The sequence below is a fragment of the Halichoerus grypus genome, chromosome 7, assembly GCF_964656455.1.
Source record: "Halichoerus grypus chromosome 7, mHalGry1.hap1.1, whole genome shotgun sequence".
Lineage (NCBI taxonomy): Eukaryota > Metazoa > Chordata > Mammalia > Carnivora > Phocidae > Halichoerus > Halichoerus grypus.
Genome location: NC_135718.1, coordinates 155,169,852 through 155,190,694, shown reverse-complemented (window position 1 = coordinate 155,190,694; position 20,843 = coordinate 155,169,852). Strand labels below are relative to the sequence as shown.

At 60.9% G+C, this 20,843-nt stretch overlaps 1 protein-coding gene across 4 annotated transcripts in view; it reads right to left on the bottom strand.

Annotated features, from left to right (window-relative positions):
- The window catches only part of KCNN3 (potassium calcium-activated channel subfamily N member 3), a 133,664-nt gene that overhangs the window by 78,082 nt on the left and 34,739 nt on the right, over positions 1–20,843 (bottom strand). For 3 of the 4 annotated variants that reach the window (XM_078078600.1, XM_078078601.1, XM_078078603.1), the window contains exon 2: positions 17,882–17,977. The exons of the other annotated variant lie outside the window; for it this stretch is intronic. In XM_078078600.1, the coding sequence (XP_077934726.1) occupies positions 17,882–17,977 (96 nt within the window). The remainder of the gene's footprint in view (positions 1–17,881; positions 17,978–20,843) is intronic. 4 annotated transcript variants of the gene reach the window in all.

Here is a 20,843-nt window from a genome sequence, read left to right as displayed (position 1 = left end):
GTCTGTGCTGAGTGACCACAGGGCCCGCAGTCCAGGCTCAGGGAAGGGGCTTTACCTAGACGTCACCGAAGGTGTTTCCAGAAGACTACCAGCTGCAGACGAGTGTTTATAACCCAAGCGTAGGAGACAACACATAATACCTAGACTGCGACAGAGAAAATGGGATCCATCGATGGAAACCCTCCAGCCGGAGCCGGGCATCAGACTCAACCCAAGGAAACCTGAATCTGTCCGCATGGCCCACGTGCTGACTCCAGCAGAGGCCCCCCGGCCATCCCCGCCACTCCTGCTTCTGGCGGTCACTTGGAGGCCGCCTCCTCGGCCTCCCTTCGGGGAGCGGCTCTGGCTGGCTGTCAGGAGAGCCTGCCCCTCTCTGTGAGGGCCCTTCCTGCTGCGTATGGGAGGTCAGGGGCCGCTAGGCTCGCCCAGGCCAGGCCACGTGCGTCTCACTGGGGAGGGAGCCCTGGCTGGCCCTGCCTCGGCTCCAGCTGTGGGCACTGGGCTTTGGCCTCGGACAGGGCCCTGTGACGTGGTTCAGAAGGGCCCTGGGGCTCCGCTTCCCTGCACAGACTCCCAGAGCCTCGGGCCGGGAAGAAGAGGGGACATCCGTGTCCACCGTAAGGCGCAATGGGGGGTTGGTGGGGCCTCAAACAGGCCCCAGGAGACAGCCCACATGCGGTGACAAGTCAGGTCAGGGCTGCAGCTGAACAGTCAGGCTGCTTCACCCCACAAGCATCTGAATGTTTTCTGCAGTGAAACCCTCTGAGCCGCAGGTCAGAAGCGACACCTGTCACTCTGGAAACGACCTGGTGTTGCTGGCTCCCAGGACGGCCCTTACAAACACGCTCACCCACGTCCGTCCACACACAGGTGATTTTCTTCAAAACCAGAAAACCTACAGCCTATCAAGCGTCCACCCCACTGTCCTCCGGGGCCGACAGGAGCTTCCTCCTCTGAGTGCGTTTCACAGTTTGAACCCGAGGAGCGTTGAGTCCTGTCGTTCAGTGTGTTCGACCAAGCAGCTGGGAAGCCTGCGGGGGGAGCATGGCCCAGCGGCAGCCGCAGCTGTTACCCCAGCTGGTACCTTTGCTGCAGCTGCCGGCAGCGCGGGGGCCGTGGGGGCCGCGGGGGCGGAGGGACTCCTCCCACGAAGCCCCCGCCGAACTCCCCACGCGGGCACGTCTGTCCCCGTCCCTGGCGGCGTTCAGGGCCCACTGCCCGGCTGCGCACCGCTATGATCGCCCCTCACTTGCGGGGCACGTCCTCCCCCTGGGGCTCTGGACTCCGGCTGCAAGCTGGGGGTGCAGCGAGGGGGCTGTGCGCCCGCCCTCGCAGGGAGCCCGCCCCTGCTTCTGTGCCGGGGCGTCTTCAGCAGGAGACGTGTGGACGCCCTCGCAGCAAGCGCTAGTGTGGTTCCCCCGACCCCACAGCTCACAGAAGGAGTCGATAGTGAGTAGATCCCATTAGTGCTGAGGACTCAGGATGCACCTTCTCCTCCATGGTCCCTGAGTCCCCACGTCATGGGGTTCCCTCTCCTTATGACCCCATGGCAGTTTGGTTCAAAGCCTTAACACTGCCACAATCAGGTGCCCACGTGTTCCTGTCCTTCCCGTTCTCAACACCCCTCACTCCCTCCCGAGACCACAAGCTGTTTGAGGGCGGGAGCACATCGTCCTCATTCCTGCCCTGGCACCGAGGACGTAACCTGGGTTGGCCAAATTCAACTGAGTCCAATACTAGCAATACTCACATAGTCCTACTGTGTGCCAGACATTCTCATCCCTTTTACACAGATAAAACCATTCATTGTCACACCAACCCTGGATGAGTAGCATGATTATCCCTACCCTATGGGTGAGGCCCCTGAGCAAGGCAGTAACTTGCCCCAGGTTCACAGGCTGGAGCTGGTAGGAGGAGCCGCCGGGCTCGAGTCCGACCTCCAGTCAAACACCACACACTGCCTCCCAAGCTGAGCTGGTGATGACGTGGGGAACTTACACCCTGCAGCCCACTGACGAGTCCCTGGAGCAGGCAGAGTGACCTTCCTCCAGGGACTCAGCTGCCTCGATGTTAATACTTTGCTGAGAGCAAAACGCAACCTTAGCCCAACTCCCAGGACCTTGTAAGTCTACTTTAACATAGTAGAGATTCCTTTGGAAACCTCCTTTATCTCTACCCCCTTAGATACCTGTTGACAATCATCCCCCAAGCATATGACCCACCGATACACATCTGGAGGGTCTCATGACTCAGGTTTTACTAAACAGTAATAAATGACCTTTTCCTAACAATAGCTAGCCCCCCTCAAGGTCCTGGAAACCTTGTTTCCGAAATCCCTGGGAGGCTTACACTCTCCCTAACACCTCCCGGCTTGAAAGTATATAATCAGTCGCCCATCACAACCCCAGGGCAGCCCATCCTGCCCATGGTCCTGCCCTGTGCTTTAGTAAAACCACTTTTTGCACCAAAGATGTCTCAAGAATTCTTTCTTGGTCATTGGCTTTGAACCTCAAATTTCCACATCAGTGAGGATGCCCTAAAAACAAGTTTATTGTATTGTCTAGGAGAGACCCTTCATAGAAATATAACGTGCAAAAGGGAAATCAATAAAACTCAACTCTGCAGCAGCCCTACAGAGGGGTCTGAGAGGGGCAGAGGCAAACAGGCCCCCTCCTGGGGAGTCCTCTGAGCAGCAGGGGGACGCGGACACTCAGGACAAGGGCCCAGAGCACAGCTCCAGGCAAGAGGGAGGGTCCACATGGTCAGATGAGACTGCGTCTGTGGGGCAGCCAGGCCATGGACGAGCTCGGAGCAATGACCCACATTCCGCTGCACTTTAGAATCACCTGGGCGGGGGGTGGGGGCGCCTGGGGGGCTCAGTCGTTAAGCCTCTGCCTTTGGCCCAGGTCATGATCCCAGGGTCCTGGGATCGAGCCCGCATCGGGCTCCCTACTCCGCGGGAAGCCTGCTTCTCCCTCTGCCTCTCTCTCTGTCTTTCTCTGTCTCAAATGAATAAATAAAAAATCTTTTTAAAAAATAGAATCATCTGGGGAGCCTGGGAATCCTTATGCTCAGTGTCTCCCCAGAGCAATTAAATCCAGTCTCTGGGGTGGGACTTGGGCCCCAGCATTGTTTTAAAGGGTGGTTGCTCGGGGCGCGCGGGTGCCTCAATTAAGCATTGGACTCTTGGTTTCCACTCAGGTCATGATCTCAGGGTTGTAGGATCGAGCCCCATGTGGAGCTCCCTGCTCAAGGGGTCTCTGCTTGGGATTCTCTCTCCCTCTGCCCCTCCTCCCCTTTTGCAGAGTCTCTCTCTAAATAAATAAATAAATAACTCTTTAAATAAATAAATAAATAAATAAAGGGAGATTGCTGAGTGATACAGCCAAATTTGAGGACCCCTGGTCCAGAGCCTTCACAGAGTGACTCACCAGAGAAGTGGCTCTTTTGCTAGGGATTAACTGGTGTGTGGAGACTCAAACTGGGTAAACTCCTTCCATCCCCCCACCCCCACCGTTTGGGGTCATCCTGGGGGATGCATTTTCTCTGGGTTTCCGGGGAGCCTCAGAGAAAGCTGGCAGGTTTCAGAGCATACGGCTCCAGTCCCAACTCCAGCCCTGCGACTTTGGGCATGTTGTCTAAGTTGGAGTCCTCATCTGCAAATAGGGGCAGGATAACGGCCCCCTAAATGTCCACATCCTAGTCCCCAGAACCTGTGAATATGTTCACCCTACAGGCAAAGAGGAATTATCGATGCAGATGGAATTAGCATGGTAATCAGGTGACTATAAAATAGGGAGATTATGCTGGATTATCTGGTGGGCACAATGTGATGGTCCTTCCATGAGAGAGGCAAGAGGCATCGGTGTCTGTGATCTGATGTGAGAACGGGGGAAAGGCACCAGCTTCTGGGAGTGTGGAAAGGCAAGGAGACAGAGCCCCCCCTCCCCGAGCCTCGAGAGGCACACCGCCTGGCTGACACCTCGGGTTTAGCCCTTCGAGACCCATTTTGGACTCCAGACCTCCAGAAATATACGACAATAAATGTGTGTTGTTTTCAGCCACTAAATGGATAATAAGTTGTTACAGCAGCTGCAGGAGCCTGATACAGGGTGAGTGAGAATAAATTGGAGGCAGCATGAAGATTAAATGAGATAAAGTCTGAAACACGGAGCTCTGCTCTTAATGCCTCATAAGGATTAGCTGCTGTTACTGTGTCCGCCGTAGCCATCCTCTGGGGGGCTGCCCCCTCTCTGCACCCTGGCTCCTGAGCTGCCCGAGGGGCCTGGCCAGTCCTTCTGAGACAGGGCAGGCAGCTTCCTACAGCCCTTCGATGCCCATTAACACAGCCCAGACCAGTCTCTGCTTCCTGACTCTGTTCCTGAGAAACAACAGGAAATGGGGTGGGAAGGGCAGGCAGCGGAGAGAGGGGTGGGAAGGAAGTCCCCAGGGAGCGCTCCTGACCACCAGCTAAGAAAGCCTCAGGAATGGTCAGCTATGGCCTCAGAGACTCCACCTCGTGGGCCCAGGGTGGCGGCTGGAGCGGGACCACGCCCGGTGGGCAGAAGGCTTGGGTTCGCAGTCGTGACCTCGTCAGCGAGGAGGGTCCAAAGCTACACATTCATCACCCCTTGTGTGCACCTGTCTCTCGTGCACCCTTTCGCCCAGTTCTGTAGCTGGTGCTCACAGCGCTCCAGTGTGGCCGCTGTGATCCCATTAGAGGGACAGGAACACAGACACAGGGCAGCTCAGTGCCTCGCTCACCGTGCCCGTTAGCCACAGAGCTGAGGTTCCAACTCAATTCTGCTCTCCCATATATCACTTTCTGTTCATAAAGACCCAATTACTATTTCAGTCGTTATTGATTTGGTCCTGGCAGCTAGCACAGACTATTAATCTGTATTTCCACCTTGAATGCACTAGCCACGGAAACGTGGAAGCCTCAAGAACCACAAACAGCTAGGCTAGAAAGGGGTCTGAAGGAAATTTGGTGCCCAATGAAGAAATCTCACGTAGGCTCGAGTGCCGGTAACCCCAGCTCTGCATGGTGGTCAGACACCTTGGGCTTCCCGTGGCCCCTGTGCGGACCAGGCAGGTGAGGGAAGACGCGTTCCTGCCCCACTGTGCACACGACTCCCACCACACTGGAATGTTGCACCAGCCCCAGGAACTAAATTTACCCCGAAGGGACACCCAGATCAGAATGTTCTCTGCTGCATGATCCTGCCCTCAGCGTGCTCCTGGTTCTGTTTCCAGAGCCAGGCGGTGTTGGCTGTAAAGCTCAGCCCTGTCAATTTGGCTTGAAAGCCACGCACACGAAGCCAGTCCACGGCAACAGACACCACGTGTTCAGATAGGAAAGGGGGCAAGGCTGGAGCAAGTGAGCCAGCAGAGCCGGCAGGAGAGGGCGGAACCAGAACGAGGCAGGTGTAGACAGTGCCCACAAGAGGTCAGAGGGGAGGAAGGAGAGGAAGCGTGTCTGGGCGGCTGCCCCCAACAGCAGAAGCCACGGGCAGCAGGAGCCACGGCAGCAGGAGCCACGGCGGCGGCAGCCACGGCGGTAGGAGCCACGGGCAGCAGGAGCCACGGCAGTTGCTCCTGGACAAGCCATCTCCCTGCATTCGCTCCTTTGCAACCCACTACAAACTGAGGAGCCCCCACACCAGCCTTGGGTGATGTCACCGACCTGTGGGCGACAGCCAGGCCTCAGGGACAGGAGCCCAATCCGCCACACTCTGGGAGGGGGGCCTTTTGGCCACCGCGCATCCCCAAGCCTGCAGGTGGAATGCTGCGGGCAAAGCAGGGACGCAAACGCCCTGCCTTGGGGAGCTCCATCTCCAGGCTGCTTGGAACAGTATATTCTTAGGCGGTGGTTGAGTTAGGGAACAACAAGGGAAGAGCAAAATTGCAAAACTCCAAGGTTCTTGTAAAGCCCCACCAGCTCAGCTCCTGCTCCATATCTAAACAGATCCGACAGTGCAGGCCCCACGAGGCCCTGGCTCCCAGGGAGGTCCTGACCTGCCAGGGAGGATTCTGAGGCCGGCAGACGTACTTCCCGTGGCTTTCACTGGTGAGCCAGAGTGCGCCAGGGAGCTGCCCTCTTTATTGCTAAGACCCCCAAGGAGGGAGACCCGCGGCCGCTTCCTCTAGCCCGTGCTGGGCTGTGGGTCAGCGCAGGTGCTGGCTTGGGGCTAGGGGCCCCGGGGATGGGGGCTCCACCCTAATCCCCATCCTCCCCCCACCCCCTGGGTCTCAGCACACAGTGAGGCCTCCCAGTCTCCCACACAGTGCTTGGCTAATGCGGCTGGGGGATGAGCTCCTGGCTGACCCGTCCCTGAGCCCCTTCTGGCGGACGGGGGCTACCGCCGCTCTACGCATGGGTGCCGGGCTGCCCCCTCTCCTACTTGCCAGCTCCTCTCACCCCTACTTCTCAACACTGCCCCATGGCACCTGCACCCCCATTCCCTGCTCCACACCTGCCCGAGCAGGTCCCTTCCCTAAAGCACCCTCACCCCTCCTGAGCCCGGGAGCTCTGCCCAGCCCTGGAGGCCCACCCCGACCGGCCCGCAAGGCAGCTGGGGGGTCCTTGCTGTGCCCACCACACCCGCCGTCTGCAGGTGTCCCAGCACCCGGCGGCCAAGGCGGTGCTGAGACTTGAGTGCCTATCTCCCCGTTAGATCACAAGCCCATTTAGGGCAGGGCCCTTGCCATCCCCGCGGTGCCTGGCTCAGAACAGACCTTCAGGCCTCAGGGGAGGTGGAGAACAGGTGCTATTTCTAACATCAGCAGGAGGACAAATACCGCCCTGCCCACTACCTCCCCCCAGTTCCACACACAGTGGTGGTCATTCCTCTTTGCTCTCAAACCAACAAGGTTTCTAGCACATTCTAGCAAGAGCCCCCAGAGAGGGCCGGGAGGAGCCTTGTCCCGGCTGCACAAACGACGGAGCTGAGGCCAGGGCGGGGCGGGGCGTGCGGTGCCAACACGGCAGAACAGACCTGGTGGGAGCGGCCTCGTGGAGCCCAGTCCGGCGGCGGCGGCGGCTCTGCACCTGGCGGATGGCTCCGCCGTGACTGGTCACTGACCGCTGGTGCGGGGTCGCGGCCGGCAGAGCCACGGGACAGCAGTCATGGCCAAGCCCAGCGGCCGCCGCCAAGAGCGCCTCGGGGACTGCTGCGGAAGCATACTGCTGTGGCGGACCCCGTCCTGCTGGTGGCCGGGTCCACAGGCGGCAGCAGCCAGCCCGCCCTGAGTACGGCTCTGTGAATGCAGAGCAGAGCTTATTTTGGGAGGGTGGGCTCGGGAGGAGCATAAAGCCATGGCCGAAGGGGTCGCCACAAAATGCTTAGGACAAGAAAGATCTGCAAATCCTTGAATTCCTTTTTCTCCATGCCTTCTGCCTTTAACCCACCGAAAGGAAGATTATCTCCCCAGATTCCATTTGTGGTTCCACGGTCGTATCAGTGGTTTGGATGAAGCGATTATAGTCAGGCTCACCAAACATAGGAAGAGGAAGCAAGGAGGGCCCCCAAACAGGCAGACAAGACCCAGACAGGCTCGAGGGATGAGCTGAGCAAAGGGGGGGTGGCCTAACAGGCAAACCAAAGACGAGGCTTTTCCCCCAAAAAGCCAACCATGCAAGCAAGGGCAGGAGACTGGGGTGGGGGGTGTGGAGCTTAGCAGCTCTGTGACAGAGAGAGGGTTTTCATAAACATGAGAGTCAACGTTCCCCAGCCGGCTGGATGCAAGTCAACGGCGCCAACTGTCTTTGGCCACAGGAACAGAATAAGAAAGCAGGTGCATGGCGCTCTGTACTGACCAGCTCGCAGGCCTTGGCAGGTGCAGACCAAGTGGGCCGAGTCGGAACAGCAGGGGCAAGGCGGAGACAGGGCCCCTAACCGCACCAGGGAAGCTGCGGATGTTTCATCTGGGGAGGAGAAGACCCTGGGAAGTCCAACAAAGGAGGCTAGCGGTGAAGCTGCTGGCCCCTTACCACGGGACAGCCAGAAGGACAAGGACGTACGCGTGGGAAAAAGGAAGCTGCAGAAGCCTGACCCTCCTCCACAGGCCACTGACAGGCCAAGGCTCAGGGTCTAAAGGGAAGGCCAGATGCACCCCAGGCAGGCCTTGGCTCTGGGACCGGGGATAGGCAAGGACACTGTGGGTCCAGGGAAGCAACAAGTGGGCACAAGGAGCAGGAGATGGCCCCTCGGAAGGCAGGCAGCCAGGAAGGCTCCAGCCTGGCAGGGGCGGGACGGGAGGCCATGTCCCAGTTCAGACGGCTGGCGTTGCCGCCCTGAGGGTGCCGGGCCTCACCTTGAGGCAGGCCTGGGACCCAAGGGGAGGACAACGGGGAAACCAGGATAAGGAAGGGGTTTCTGACAGGCAGAGGAGCCCCCGTGGAGCAGAGCAGATGCTGGGGTCCCTCCTAGAGGGGCGGCTGGGGCAGAGGGGCCGGGTGCTGCTGCGCGGACTGGTCTGGTCGCCGTCCCACCCTGGGCCCTGTCATGGCACCTCACGCCCTTTTTCAGAGGGGAGTCCACCTGGCTCAGCCCAACTTCCAGGCTGCTTTTGGGGCCTGCGGCGCAGGGACAGGAGACGCAGTCTGACCCCGCAGGGCTGGCCTCGGAGGACCTGGCTTCAGCCGGCCCCGCCTCTCCCTGCCGCAGGACACCTCGGCCGCCTTCCCTGCACACCAGGGATAACAGAACCGCCCCAGGCCCGGGAGGGGGCCCCCCCCCGAGGTCACAAAGGCACAGGCGCTGCACAAGGAGGTCCGCAAGCGGAGGGGCCGCCACTAGTGTTTGTGGCTTTACTAACCACTCCCCGAATCTAAACTTGGGACCGGAGCGCGGGCCGGTGCCGTGGGGGGGCTGGCACGGGAAGGCAGGTTGGGGGTCCGACGCCGGGCATGCGGGCAGGAGCCAGGGCCGGGAGGAGCGCCCGTGCCCATGGGCCCTTGAGGGGCGTAAGGTTACATACGAGACGACAAGGTCAGCTCTGGGTGTGGACGGTGGGGACGGCGGCGAGCCGCGAGCAGGACTCGCTGACACTGAGCTGGACACTCAGAAACTGTTAAAATGGCAAATGTTATGTACGCTTCACCACATGTTTTATAAACGCGCTGAAGTGACAGACTCAGGACGTGGCCCTGCGTCTACAGACCACAGGCCCGGCGCCCTTCCCACAACCCCACACGTTCGTATCTGCACCGTGGTCAGAGCGAGTATAGCTCTGCAGGACTCAGCTGTCCTGAATTCTTTAATTCAAAGATAAACCCGGCACAGCTCATGTCTTCTCCAGTGATTGGGTTTTGGAGAATTTGACCATCTTTCTTCTTGGGACACTAGAATGCTCAGAATTTTCTTGGTGGTCCAACGCAATGACAGTTGTCCAGAACACTAGAAACTCCCCAAATCCGCGGAGAGCCAGCTGTCTTTAGAATCAGTGCATCCCCACGAAGTCCCACGCTGCGTCTGGCACAGCAGGACAGCCCCGGGGGCGGCGGCTAGGAGAAGACCGGGAGCCCTGTGGGGCTCTCAAAACACACAACCCCAGGCAGGGGCTTCACTGGCCTTGGGGGTCCAGGCAGAGCAAGGGGCTCTGCTGCCCATGCCTGATGGAGAACCGCTGTGTCGGGGGGAAGAGCATCCTTTGAAGACAGTAGCAACAATGATACTGAATGGGATGGATTGACTCTGGGGAAGTCAGGGCAGCACGCACACGGGCCCCCGCAGGGACACAGAATGTTCTATGCTGCTACGCCCTTGCCCCCCGGGGCCTGTGGCAAGTGGGCGTCCGTCCTCATGGAAGGAGACTGGGAGTTGGCACTGGGAAGGGAGGCCGGTCACCGACTTTAATTATCCTAAAAGCTTTTAGATGTCCGACCAGTTCATAGTTGTAAGAGACATAACAGGAGTCACCTTTAAACTCTAAGATGTTCAAGCCAAAAAACTGTCTGCGATTTTTCCTATTTCAGGTTGGAGGCTATTCTGAGGCGAGAGTCAGCTTCCTTTCTGGGCAGAGGCCAGGTGGGCAGGAGAAGGGCAAGGCTGCTCGGATGGCCCCGCACGAGGGCCTCCTCGTCACCAGGCCCATCACGGCTCCCTCCCTCGGTCTTTCTCTCCTCGCTACTGGGCACCCTTCGGACCCGGAACCCTGGATGCGATCGAAGGCCCCAGAGGTCATCTGATCCAGGCCGCCCGCCCCGCAGAGGACAGCACCGAGGCTGACGGGGCACTCCCTCCTGCGCTCGTCTGAGCTCACACAGAGATCAGGCCCCTCAAAGGTTCAAGGGCGGAGGACACCCCCACTGTGTCGGACTCCTGGAGCTGAGGAAGCTTCTGGAGGACCTGGCAAGAGGCATCTGCCTGGAAATCATAAGAGCTGGGGCGGGCTTACTGTAGGCCCATAGCGGTCGCACGGGTCACGCTGGCCGGGGCAGTCTGAACATGCCCGGGGCCACGGTTTCATACCTGCTAACAGACACTGCACGCCCTGCCAAGGCGCAGGAGACAGGGTGACATTTCCAGGTGACAAAACAGAAAGTCAGTACCAGCATCCGAGACACCGCACGCCGGCCCCACGGGCTCCGGGAGGGCAGCTGGGCAGGGAAGCCCTCTGAGACAGAAAGGGTTAAACCCAAGTGTTTACATATTTAGCAAATAAACCCAAAATGTCACACACAGAGGCTGCCAGGGCTAGCGTGGTAACCATGGCAATCGGTGGCCGGCGGCACAGGGGAGAGGCCGGGACCAGTGAGGGTGCAGGGAAGGAGGCCCCGCAGGGGTGGCCAGCTCGCAGACCCGGGCCCCATGCCACGCAGCCGCAGAGGCCGGAACAGGACTGTGGCCACAGGGTCAGTCGGCCACACAGAGGCTCCTTCCTCTCCTACTGAGTGAGGGGAGAATACGTCCGCCTGCCTGCCCCCACGCTCATCCTCATTCCTTTCTTTGTTCTCACTGGACACCTGCTCTGTTGGGCGCCCCAGCTCCAGGACACAACAGAGTCACGTCGTCCCCTCCACACGGACTCACAGCAGGGAGCCGGTGCGGGCAAGAAACGGGGCTTACGATTCAACATCAGACACTTCGTGCAGGGGCCAGAGCCAGCGCCAAGCCAGCTCCCAGCCCCCGGTGGGGTGGCTGGGACACTCCTGGAAGCCTTGGGATCTCAGGGGTCCCCAATCTGTTCAGCCCAAAGGGAGCCCGTCTTGGAGCCAGGGAAGGCAAGGGAAATCCACCAGCCAGCCAGCCAGAGACACCCGCCCCTAGGAAATGTCTACCAGAGGCCTTCAAGGACAGAAACCCTGCCCCACTGGGGTTAGGCAGCCGCCACCTCCCTTGGAGGACAGACACCCATTCCTTCCCTTCTTCCCCACTGCCCTGAAACGCTCCAGGCCAGTTTCACACAAACATACAAGATCTCTGCTCCCCATGAAGGCGGGCCTCAGCCAAAGCCTCTTCTACCCGTGACATCCGCCTTGCCCTCCGTGCACATGGCATCACACACACCTCACACCGTGGCTTGGCCTGGTCCCATGCATCGAGGTCTAGGACAAGCAGCCTCCAAAGGCAGGGAATGGCGTGGCTTATTTCTGGATTCCCAGCCCCGGACCAGGTAGTCCTTGGGGGTGGGGGTGAGCTCAGGGGGGATCTTCTTCCACACGGAGAGGGAGGGTAAGGGTCCAGAGCCATACTTAGCCTGAGCTGTCCTCCTGTTCCCCAATGGCAGACACCACCAACTCATTCAGCAGTGGATCCTCGAAGCATCCGGGCCAGGAACGCCTCCTGCACCCCGGATGGCTGTGTCCCTGCGGCGGCCTGTTACACACCCAGGAGGGCGCTCCGCCCTGTGGGCCCATCACGCCGTGGGAGGTGAGCCCTCCCTAACGTGAGCTGTCTCTTGAATATAATTTATGTCCTATAATTTGAAGTCATTTCCCTGTCAGCCGAGAACTTACTGGCATTTAAAAAAAACACCCACTTAGACATACTTACTAAATCACCAGTGTCCCGTTTCACAGGCCCCTGTGTTTCAACCCGTGCGATTGGAGGCCCGTATCTCGTTACTGTCATTGCGTTCCTATCAGGTCTGAGGCAGGCTAGAAGCCTCTGGAAGCCAGCGTCAGGTCTTGAGGAGAGCGACACCCCCAAACAAGAGTGGCTACCTCACCCCTTTGACTTTGACTTTGACCAGTAACCACAGACTGAGATTAACGACCTCTGAAGCTCTGTGCACACGCGGGGCTGGACGGGGTGAATTTTCTGCCCCTGCTCTGCGCCCTGCAGCTATCCGCCCCGTGTCTTCACCAAGGCTCTGCTCCTACTTCCAGAATAGGTGTGCTGCTCCCCCACCCCGGCCCCAGGCTCCGAGCCTCCCCGGGAGAGCGAGCCCCGCCCCCTCCTGCAGGCTCCTCCCCGGGAGAGCGAGCCCCGCCCCCTCCTGCAGGCTCCTCCCCGGGAGAGCGAGCCCCGCCCCCTCCTGCAGGCTCCTCCCCGGGAGAGCGAGCCCCGCCCCCTCTTGCAGGCTCCTCCCCGGGAGAGCGAGCCCCACCCCCTCCTGCAGGCTCCTCCCCAGCGAACCACCGCCCTCCTGCAGGCTCCTCCCCCGGAGAGCAAGCCCCGCCCCCCACCCCTGCAGGCTCCTGGACCAGAACCTGGCCCGTTATTTCCTCCCCCTCCCAACTGGCCCCTTCCTGGCAGCTGATGGCCACATGCAGTCTCTATAAAAATGGATCAGACACCCCTCCCTGAGCACTGTGTCCTCTCCAGCTGCCACTCTGGCTTCCTGCCTTCACAGCCCGACACGTTAGACAGAAGACTGGCCTGCACTCACTGCCCTGGGACTGACATTCCCAGTGGATGCGGGGCACATGGACCCTGCCACGGCCCAAGGCAAATGACCAGTGTCCCCAGCTCCTTGACCTCCCTGCGCCATAACCAACGCTCCTGCCTCCTGGGTCTCCGCTGGCCTCCCTGACTGTTCCTTCTCCTCCAGGGGTCTGCCCTGTCTCTCCTCTCGCCCCTACCCCCCTGGGGGCCTCTGCAGCCCTGGCCTGGAGATGGCTAGGTTCCCCCCTGCCCCACCCTGCCAGACCTCAGATTCAGCGCGCCCCAGACTGACCAGGTTATCACTCCCACCTCCACCTCCTTCTGTGGCTTCAACCTGAATGGCACTGCCAGCCCCTGAGCTACCCAGGCAGCAGGGAGGCTCCTCCCCTCTGCAGACAGCACCTCCATCCTAACAGGTGACCAAGTCTGGGCAATTCCACATGCTCAACGTCCCTCATGCACGGCCCCTCCTGTCCTGGCTCTCGTCTCGCCCTGGTGCAGGGCATCACCAAGCTTGAAATCCTTCCCTGGGGCACCCAGCTTCCCGCTGGTGCTGCCCGTATCCATGGACCCACCCATCTCCTCTTGCAGGACCTTGTCCTGAGACAGCGGGGATGCACGCTGCAGTTTCCCGTCTCAGGGCCTTGGTTTGCTTTGAGTTGTCCTGTCTACCCTGTCTGCCAAGCAAACACGTCCTTGGTTCAGCTAAGGTGTTTGGCATAAATTCTCTAACACATGACAACCCTTTGTGGTACGTACTATTATCAGCCCCATTTTGCAGAAAGGAGATTGACTAAGAGGGATTAAGTAACCTGCTAAAGGCCACCAGGGACACTAAAATGTGACAAAGAGCATGATTTGAACCCACACCTGGCTACCCTAGAGTCCAAGTTCCCCACCACCTGCTACGCTGCCTTCAGGGTGGTACCAGAGACGTGCGTCCGAGTCGCGGCTTCACTCAAGGGTGGCAGCCCCTTGGGGAGCAAAGGTGATTTCGGGGCTTCCAGGGCAGAGCACCAGGCTCGGCACAGAGTGGACCCCACTACGTGTGTGGCCAGTGCAAGAGTGGGGGACAAGAAGGAGTTTGGTGTGTCTGCGCCGCGGCCTCGAACACGCGGGGCTGCAGCCTGGGGACGGGAGGCCGGCGCTGCCCCCGGGGCTGGGTGGTGACAGAGACTGCGGGCAGCCCACTCTCCCAGGGAGAGTGTCTCCCAGGTTCCGGTAAATAAATGAAACGCCCGGTTTTTGTGTTTGCATTTCTTTCCAGTTCACACTGGCCTGAGGATAACAGATGCCTGAGCCTTTGAAATCTCCATGCTCCAGAAAGCCAAGCAGAAAAACCCGAGGAGAAATGGGGCGGCCATCTTCAAACGACAGAGCTGCCTTGTGGGAGACATGGGCCCCTGCTCATCCCTGCTCGGGGCTCAGTGGACGCTCCGGGAAGGCCCGCTTCCTCGCAGCGGAGGGAAGACTTTCCAAAAACCCATGCTGCCTATCAAAGGAGAGCCCCCCTCAACCAGGGGACAGCCCCCCTTGACCGGCGGAGACACCCCTCGACTGGCAGAGAGTCCCCCTCGACCAGGGGACAGCCCCCCTTGACCGGCGGAGATACCCCTCGACTGGCAGAGAGTCCCCCTCGACCAGGGGAGAGCCCCCCTTGACCGGCGGAGAGCCCCCCTCGAGAGGCGGAGAGCCCCCCTCGACCAGGGGACAGCCCCCCTCGACCGGCGGAGAGCCCCCCTCGAGAGGCGGAGAGCCCCCCTCGAGAGGCGGAGAGCCCCCCTCGATCAGGGGACAGCCCCCCTCGACTGGCAGAGAGTCCCCCTCGACCAGGGGACAGCCCCCCTCGACCGGCGGAGAGCCCCCCTCAACCAGGGGACAGCCCCCCTCGACCGGCGGAGCCCCCCTCGACCAGGGGACAGCCCCCCTCGACCAGCGGAGAGCCCCCCTCGACCAGGGGACAGCCCCCCTCGACCGGCGGAGACACCCCTCGACTGGCAGAGAGCCCCCCTCGACCAGGGGACAGCCCCCCTTGACCGGCGGAGAGCCCCCCTCGACCGGCGGACAGCCCCCCTCAACCAGGGGACAGCCCCCCTCGACCGGCGGACAGCCCCCGTCGACCAGGGGACAGCCCCCCTCGACTGGCAGAGAGCCCCCCTCGACCGGCGGAGAGCCCCCCTCGACCGGCGGAGAGCCCCCCTCGACCAGGGGACAGCCCCCCTCGACCGGCGGAGAGCCCCCCTCGACCAGGGGACAGCCCCCCTCGAGAGGCAGTGGCTCCCTGCCGCAGACAGAGCCCTCAGAGGTAGGGGGTTCCTGCCAGGTGGGCGTACCCGGTCACCTCTGGGAGCCTGCCAAGCCCAAGGCTCCACGACAGAAGCCAGCATTCGGTTAGGAGCCACCCAGCTTCAGAATTGTGCCTCGAACACACAAGCCATCCAAACTGACACGAGGAATACGATTCCAGAAGGCACCCCAGCGTCCTGTGTGCCAGGGCCGGGGGCCCGGATGCAAGTGTCTGCGCCAAGTGCACGGCAGCTGGTGTGGGAGGTGGCGAGCACGTCCTCCACACAAGCCCCTGCCTCCGCCCCACGGAGGGGCAAGCCTCCCCCCCGCTTCCCGCAGATGAGCAGCAGCTGGTCTCCCCACCCCCGCAGGTGCTCCCAGCGCTGCCCCCCCCAGCTGCCCACCCCCCTCCTGCTGCGCCCGGACCCAAACCAGAGCATTACAGAACGAGGAGGCTTAGGAGCCCCACTTAACAGATGGGGACACCGAGGCCCAAGACCACAGAGCAAAGGAAGAGTCCCCAGGGCTTGGACACCGGACACCCTGCATCCAGCGCCCTTTTACTCAAAAGAGGCACTGCAAACCCCTGCTCTTTGTCAGACACTGTGGGTCCCTGGAAATGCAGATTCATGACATCACCGTCCCTAAGTTTGGGGAGAAAGACACAGAACAGGGAACTGCATGTGGTTGGGCGAGGTGCGTCCGAGGGGGCCCTGTAGGAGCAAGCTCTCCCCGAGCCGACTGCCGGGACCCAAACCACCCCCGCGTCCCTCGGGCAGGAGAAGGTCCAGCTCCATGCAGGAGTCGCTTTACTGGAAAGGTAAGGGGACAGAGGGAGCCAGGGACTGTGACTCCCCACATGATGGGGGGGCCACGGGGCCACGGGGCCCAGCTCTGGAGGCTGAGAGCGCAGGCAAGCCCGGGCTGGCGAGGGGGGGAGTGCAGAAGGGTGGGGGTTCCAGCCTCCTGCAGGAGGGTGCCCAGCTGGAAGTGGGGGGCAGAGGTCACAGGAAGACCACCAGCTTCCACCCCGGACTCCACTGTTACCAACCCTCTCAGAGTCCAGCAAAGTGGGTGCTAGGACGTCCATACTTCACATGGGGAAACTGAGGCCCAGAGAAGCTGTCACGGACCCCAGGTCCTGCAGGCCGAAGTGTCTGAGCCAGGACTCAGTGCAAACTGTGAGGGCCAGGCGAAAATAAGCGGCCGAAACAGTGTCCTCTACTGCCCGTAGCTAGGGCGAAGCGGAAACTGGGTGTGAGCCGCGTTGGGACAAGGGGCGCCACGTGAGCTGGTGGCGCTGCACCGGGCTGGGCTGGGCCAGGTCTGAGAGCCGAGGCTGGGACCTGCTCCGCGCCGCCCCCCGCCCCTCCCGCAAGCCGGGGTCACAGCCGAGCTCCAGGACTCGGCCTTTTCTCTTGGGCCTGGGTGACACCTTGTGCACAGGTCAGGGGGCTACATAGCAAATGGGCTCCCTCCGGATGAGACACGGGGGTTCAGAGGGGTTGAGGGAATCCCTGGGCCCCACGGCTGGTTCAGGGCAGGGTAGGCCTGGCCCCTCCCGCCTGCACTGGCTCCTGCCGGGGGCTGACTGGACCGCAGCCTGGGTCAAAGACCACCAGCTCCACGCAGTTCCGACTCCGTGAAGGAAGCTTCTTGGTGGTGTCTGGACGTGGCGCTCAGAGCACACGTCTGTCTGAGCGCCTGTGAGCCCCGGAGAGTCGCGGCTTCCGGATCAGTGTCCTCTGGCCATCCACAGCAGGGAGCCCTCCCATGGTGGCCGGGAGCCATCCGGGCCGGCCCAGGGCCCCGACACCTACCCGCATCTGCCCCTGCAGCCACCCGCCCAGAAAGCCCCACAGCAACGGGGACAAGATTTGCATAGCGTTTCCGGCTCACAGAGCACTGCTTGTCCTGTCCTCTGCGAAAGCTGCTCCAGACAGATGGAGAAAGGTCAGGGCTGGCCAAAGACACACTGTGGGAAGAGTCGAGACTCAAGCCGGTTTTTCAGACCGTGGGCTCTGGTCCTTGTCGGTCTGTCGCCTGCAGCCCAGATGTGGCTGCCCTCCTCCAGCCCAGGGACCCGGATTACATCCAGACTCACATGCATGTGAGGAAAGGCATCTGGAGGTTCTAGAACTACCCAGTCTGCAATGGAGAGGGTCAGCCGGCGGGGCCGGGCGATGGGGCCCCAGTGTCCTGAGAAGATGCTGCAGGTCTGCTCACGCCTGCACCCCTCCCCCGCCCCAGCCCAGAGGGGCTGCATGTCCCCGGCCTGGAAGTGCACCCAGAGGCCCAGCCGACACTTCTCCAGGGGCCGAGTCACTTCTGAGCACCAAGAAACAGCAACCCCTCACCCACATCAGACTTGTATTCGACCGAGAGAGTGACTCCTTCCCAGCCTTCAGGGTCCAGTGGGGGTAACGGCCACACCACTGAGAAATACGGCTGCTGGTGGTATTTAGTGTGATGCGTGCGTGTGTGCGCAAGGGGACACGAGACGGGGCTGCCTCGGTGGGGGGGGGTGGTCTGTGGCTCAAGCTCTGAAAGGCTCCAGCGAGAGACAGAGAAGGTACGGGGCTCTCACGGCGCAGCCATGAGGATGTGGACCAGGACTGCCCCCCAGATCATGAGGCCATGTTCGCTTCGGGGACCCCCAAATGAAGATCCTGTCACACCGTTCTGAAGGCCCAGGGCAACCCCAGTTCCCTCTCTCATGGGGGTCCAAACCGGAAGGGAAGAGCCCTGGCGCCAGCACCTACCTGGACCTCCCGCGTGTGGTAGGCGATGATCAAACCCAAGAGGATGATGGTGGACAGACTGATAAGGCATTTCAGGGCCAACGAAAACATGGAATCCTGCCGGAGAAATGGAAAGAGAATTAGGACGGCCAGGAATGGGGCCGGCCGCGGGGCTGTGCAAAGGGGACGGGGGCTCAGGAGCATGGCTGGCAGGTCCTGCCTTGGGCTGGGCCTGGGGCCGCGGGGGCTGAGCACTCCCCCGCCCAGCCTCTGTTTCCTAGAGTTAAGGCCTACTTGCACTCCTGGGATGGAGGCTGCCTGGGCAGGAGGCATCACGTTTGCTCTCCGTGGCTCAGTTTGCGGATGGTCGTTTAGAATTTTGCCTCCATGCTCACAAGTCATATGAACATAATTCCTTTTTGTGCTGCTTTTCTCCGTTAGGGCTTCCATCTCCAGCCTGGGCCTCTCTCTGAACGAACCTGAACTAGAGGATTCCTGAGCTCCTTCCATCTCTGACCATGCAGGGTTTTCTCCAGCATGACGTAGAACGTCCTGGCAGGTGTTCTCACCCCCAAGGTTAGGTCAAGAGCAGGGAGGGAGGCAGGGTGGCAGAGAGCTGCTGGGGAGCAAAGAGGGGTCCCCCCTGCAGAGGGTGGGGCAGGCAGGGGTGCGCCCCCAGTGTTCACTGCATCTTCCAGCCCCAGGGTGGCGGCGAGAACCGCGAGGCCGCACGGCTCTGGATGCAGCCCCTTCCCGGCTGTGCGGCCTCAGGCTGCCCGCTCCACCTCTCTGTGCTGTGCGGCCTCAGGCTGCCCGCTCCACCTCTCTGTGCTGTGCGGCCTCAGGCTGCCCGCTCCACCTCTCTGTGCTGTGCGGCCTCAGGCTGCCCGCTCCACCTCTCTCTGCCTCGACTGTCTCACGTGTCCAGTGGGGGGAACACTAGTTCCCGCCTCCAAGGGCTGCCAGGAAAAATAAAGGCATCTGTGGGTGTAAAGTCCTAGACCCGTGCCTGGCCTGGGGAGGCTTAGCTACCTCTGTCATTCACTTCACATCCTCTGCAGAGTCAGGGTGTCCGGGCCGGGACGTGGTGCCCTGCTGGGCATTTGGAAGCCAGGAAGTAGGGGCGACTCCGGTCCCAAGGGAAGACGGGAGCACAGCCCGAGCAGAGTAGCCGATGCGCCGGGCAGCACCTCCGAGCTCTCAGTCCCCAGAGACCCACGGCAGGCCCGCAACAGCCCTGTGCTCACAACCGCCCCTGCCTTCCTAAAAGCGCCTCACAGTGTGCAAGGTGCCGTCACGTATTCGCTCTCATCCATCCTCACGACAGCCCGCGGCCTCTACCCCGACTTTGTGGACATTACAGCAGGAGGCTCCGGGCTGAGTGGCTTGTGCCGGAGCTGAAAGCCAGGGTCTCCGGCTCGAGCCCAGAGCGCTGCCCTCAGGCGCTCCGGCCCTCTCTGCCATGAGAAGCCCACTCAAGCAGATCCAAAGGACAGCGCAAGTCAGTAAGGGGAGCTGTCTCCCGCGAGGAGACAACGAATGCCAAGGGAAGCCTACGGCAGGGCTGGGGGGCTCCACGGAAGGAGGGAGACAGCACGCCCGAACCCCGCAGGCAGAGTGAGGGTGCGGCTCGGACCAGCAGAGGCCCAGCCCCCGCTCCCCACCCCCCACCACTGCAGGCTGAGACCCCAAGGACCTCTCCCTGCTTCTGTCAGTCACGTATTTGGTACAATTACTGGGTGGGGCCCCCTCTGTGCAGGCAGAGGCTAGCGCTGGGGACCCACGGAGAACGAACGAAATAGTGCGTTCCTTCATTCCTTCATGACGACTGCCGGAGCCCCCTAGATGCGCAAGTGTGCGGAGCGGTGGGGGTTCAGAGCGCCCTGCCTGCCAGAAGCTTCCGCCGGTCTGGCTTATGCACAGGCCCCGGTCTGTGCGCCGCGCAGGCTCGTGCGCCGCAGGGAGGGCTCCCTCCACACCGCCCAGACCACGGTCTACACCTCAGCCAGGTTTCACGGAGCCTCCACAGTCTACAGTGCAATGCAGAGCGGCCTGTGGTCCTCGCTCCGCACACACGTGCGGACAGAGCCCGGGGCAGCCCTCAGGAAGCCTCCTGTCTTTGAGGGCACGACTGGGAGACGCCGGACACACCACCCAAGCCTAGAGGGCTGACCTGCAGAGGGCTGAACACAGCCTGAACTCGGCTGTTTCCAGAAAGACCGACCTCCCGACAGGAACCAACAGGGACGGCTCCCCCGGCCCCTGAGCCAGAAACGGCCCTAACTTCTCCCTCCAAGGGCTCTGGAGGCATCTGGGGAGCATCACGCCTCGCCTGGGAAGGCCTTGGGATCAGCTGCACATTTCAATGTCTAATTTATTTCTTTTGGCAGAAATGAACTAAAACCAGAATCCAAGTCTATTTCCATCATTTTTAGAGGAAGAGGTGGAGGGAAAGGGGCCAGATGCTGCCTCCCCTCCTTTGAGCCTCTTCCTTTTGTTCTAAAACTCAAAGCCTTTACATAAGAGGTGCCTTCCACCTGCTTCTTGGTTCTGGTCAGCTCCAGCCCCACAGGGAGACGAGCTTTGTCCCGGAGCCACGGGACCCTCGCCTCTTTGCAGACTTCCTGGCATTCTCTACTACGTGTCAATGAAAAATAAACCATCAACAATTTCTAATAGCTGGAAAACATGTCAAAGTCTGGCTGGACTAGAAATGTTTTCTATTTGTTTAAAATGTTGAATTGCCATCTTTTCTTTGCTGCCTCAACTCCAAAGAAGCTTGAAATTGATACGGTTCTTTGGGTGACGGTAGCCAGCGAATTAGCTGCCACACAGCACATGGGGGCACCTGCCACCTGCCCTGCCCCACAGGCTCCCATCTGAGGGGCGAAGGGGCTGCTACGCTGGGAGGGGTCCTGTCACCCGGCCAGCCCTCTCCTCTGCGACTCAGAACTGTTCGACAACAGAGCAGTGAATGCTTAGG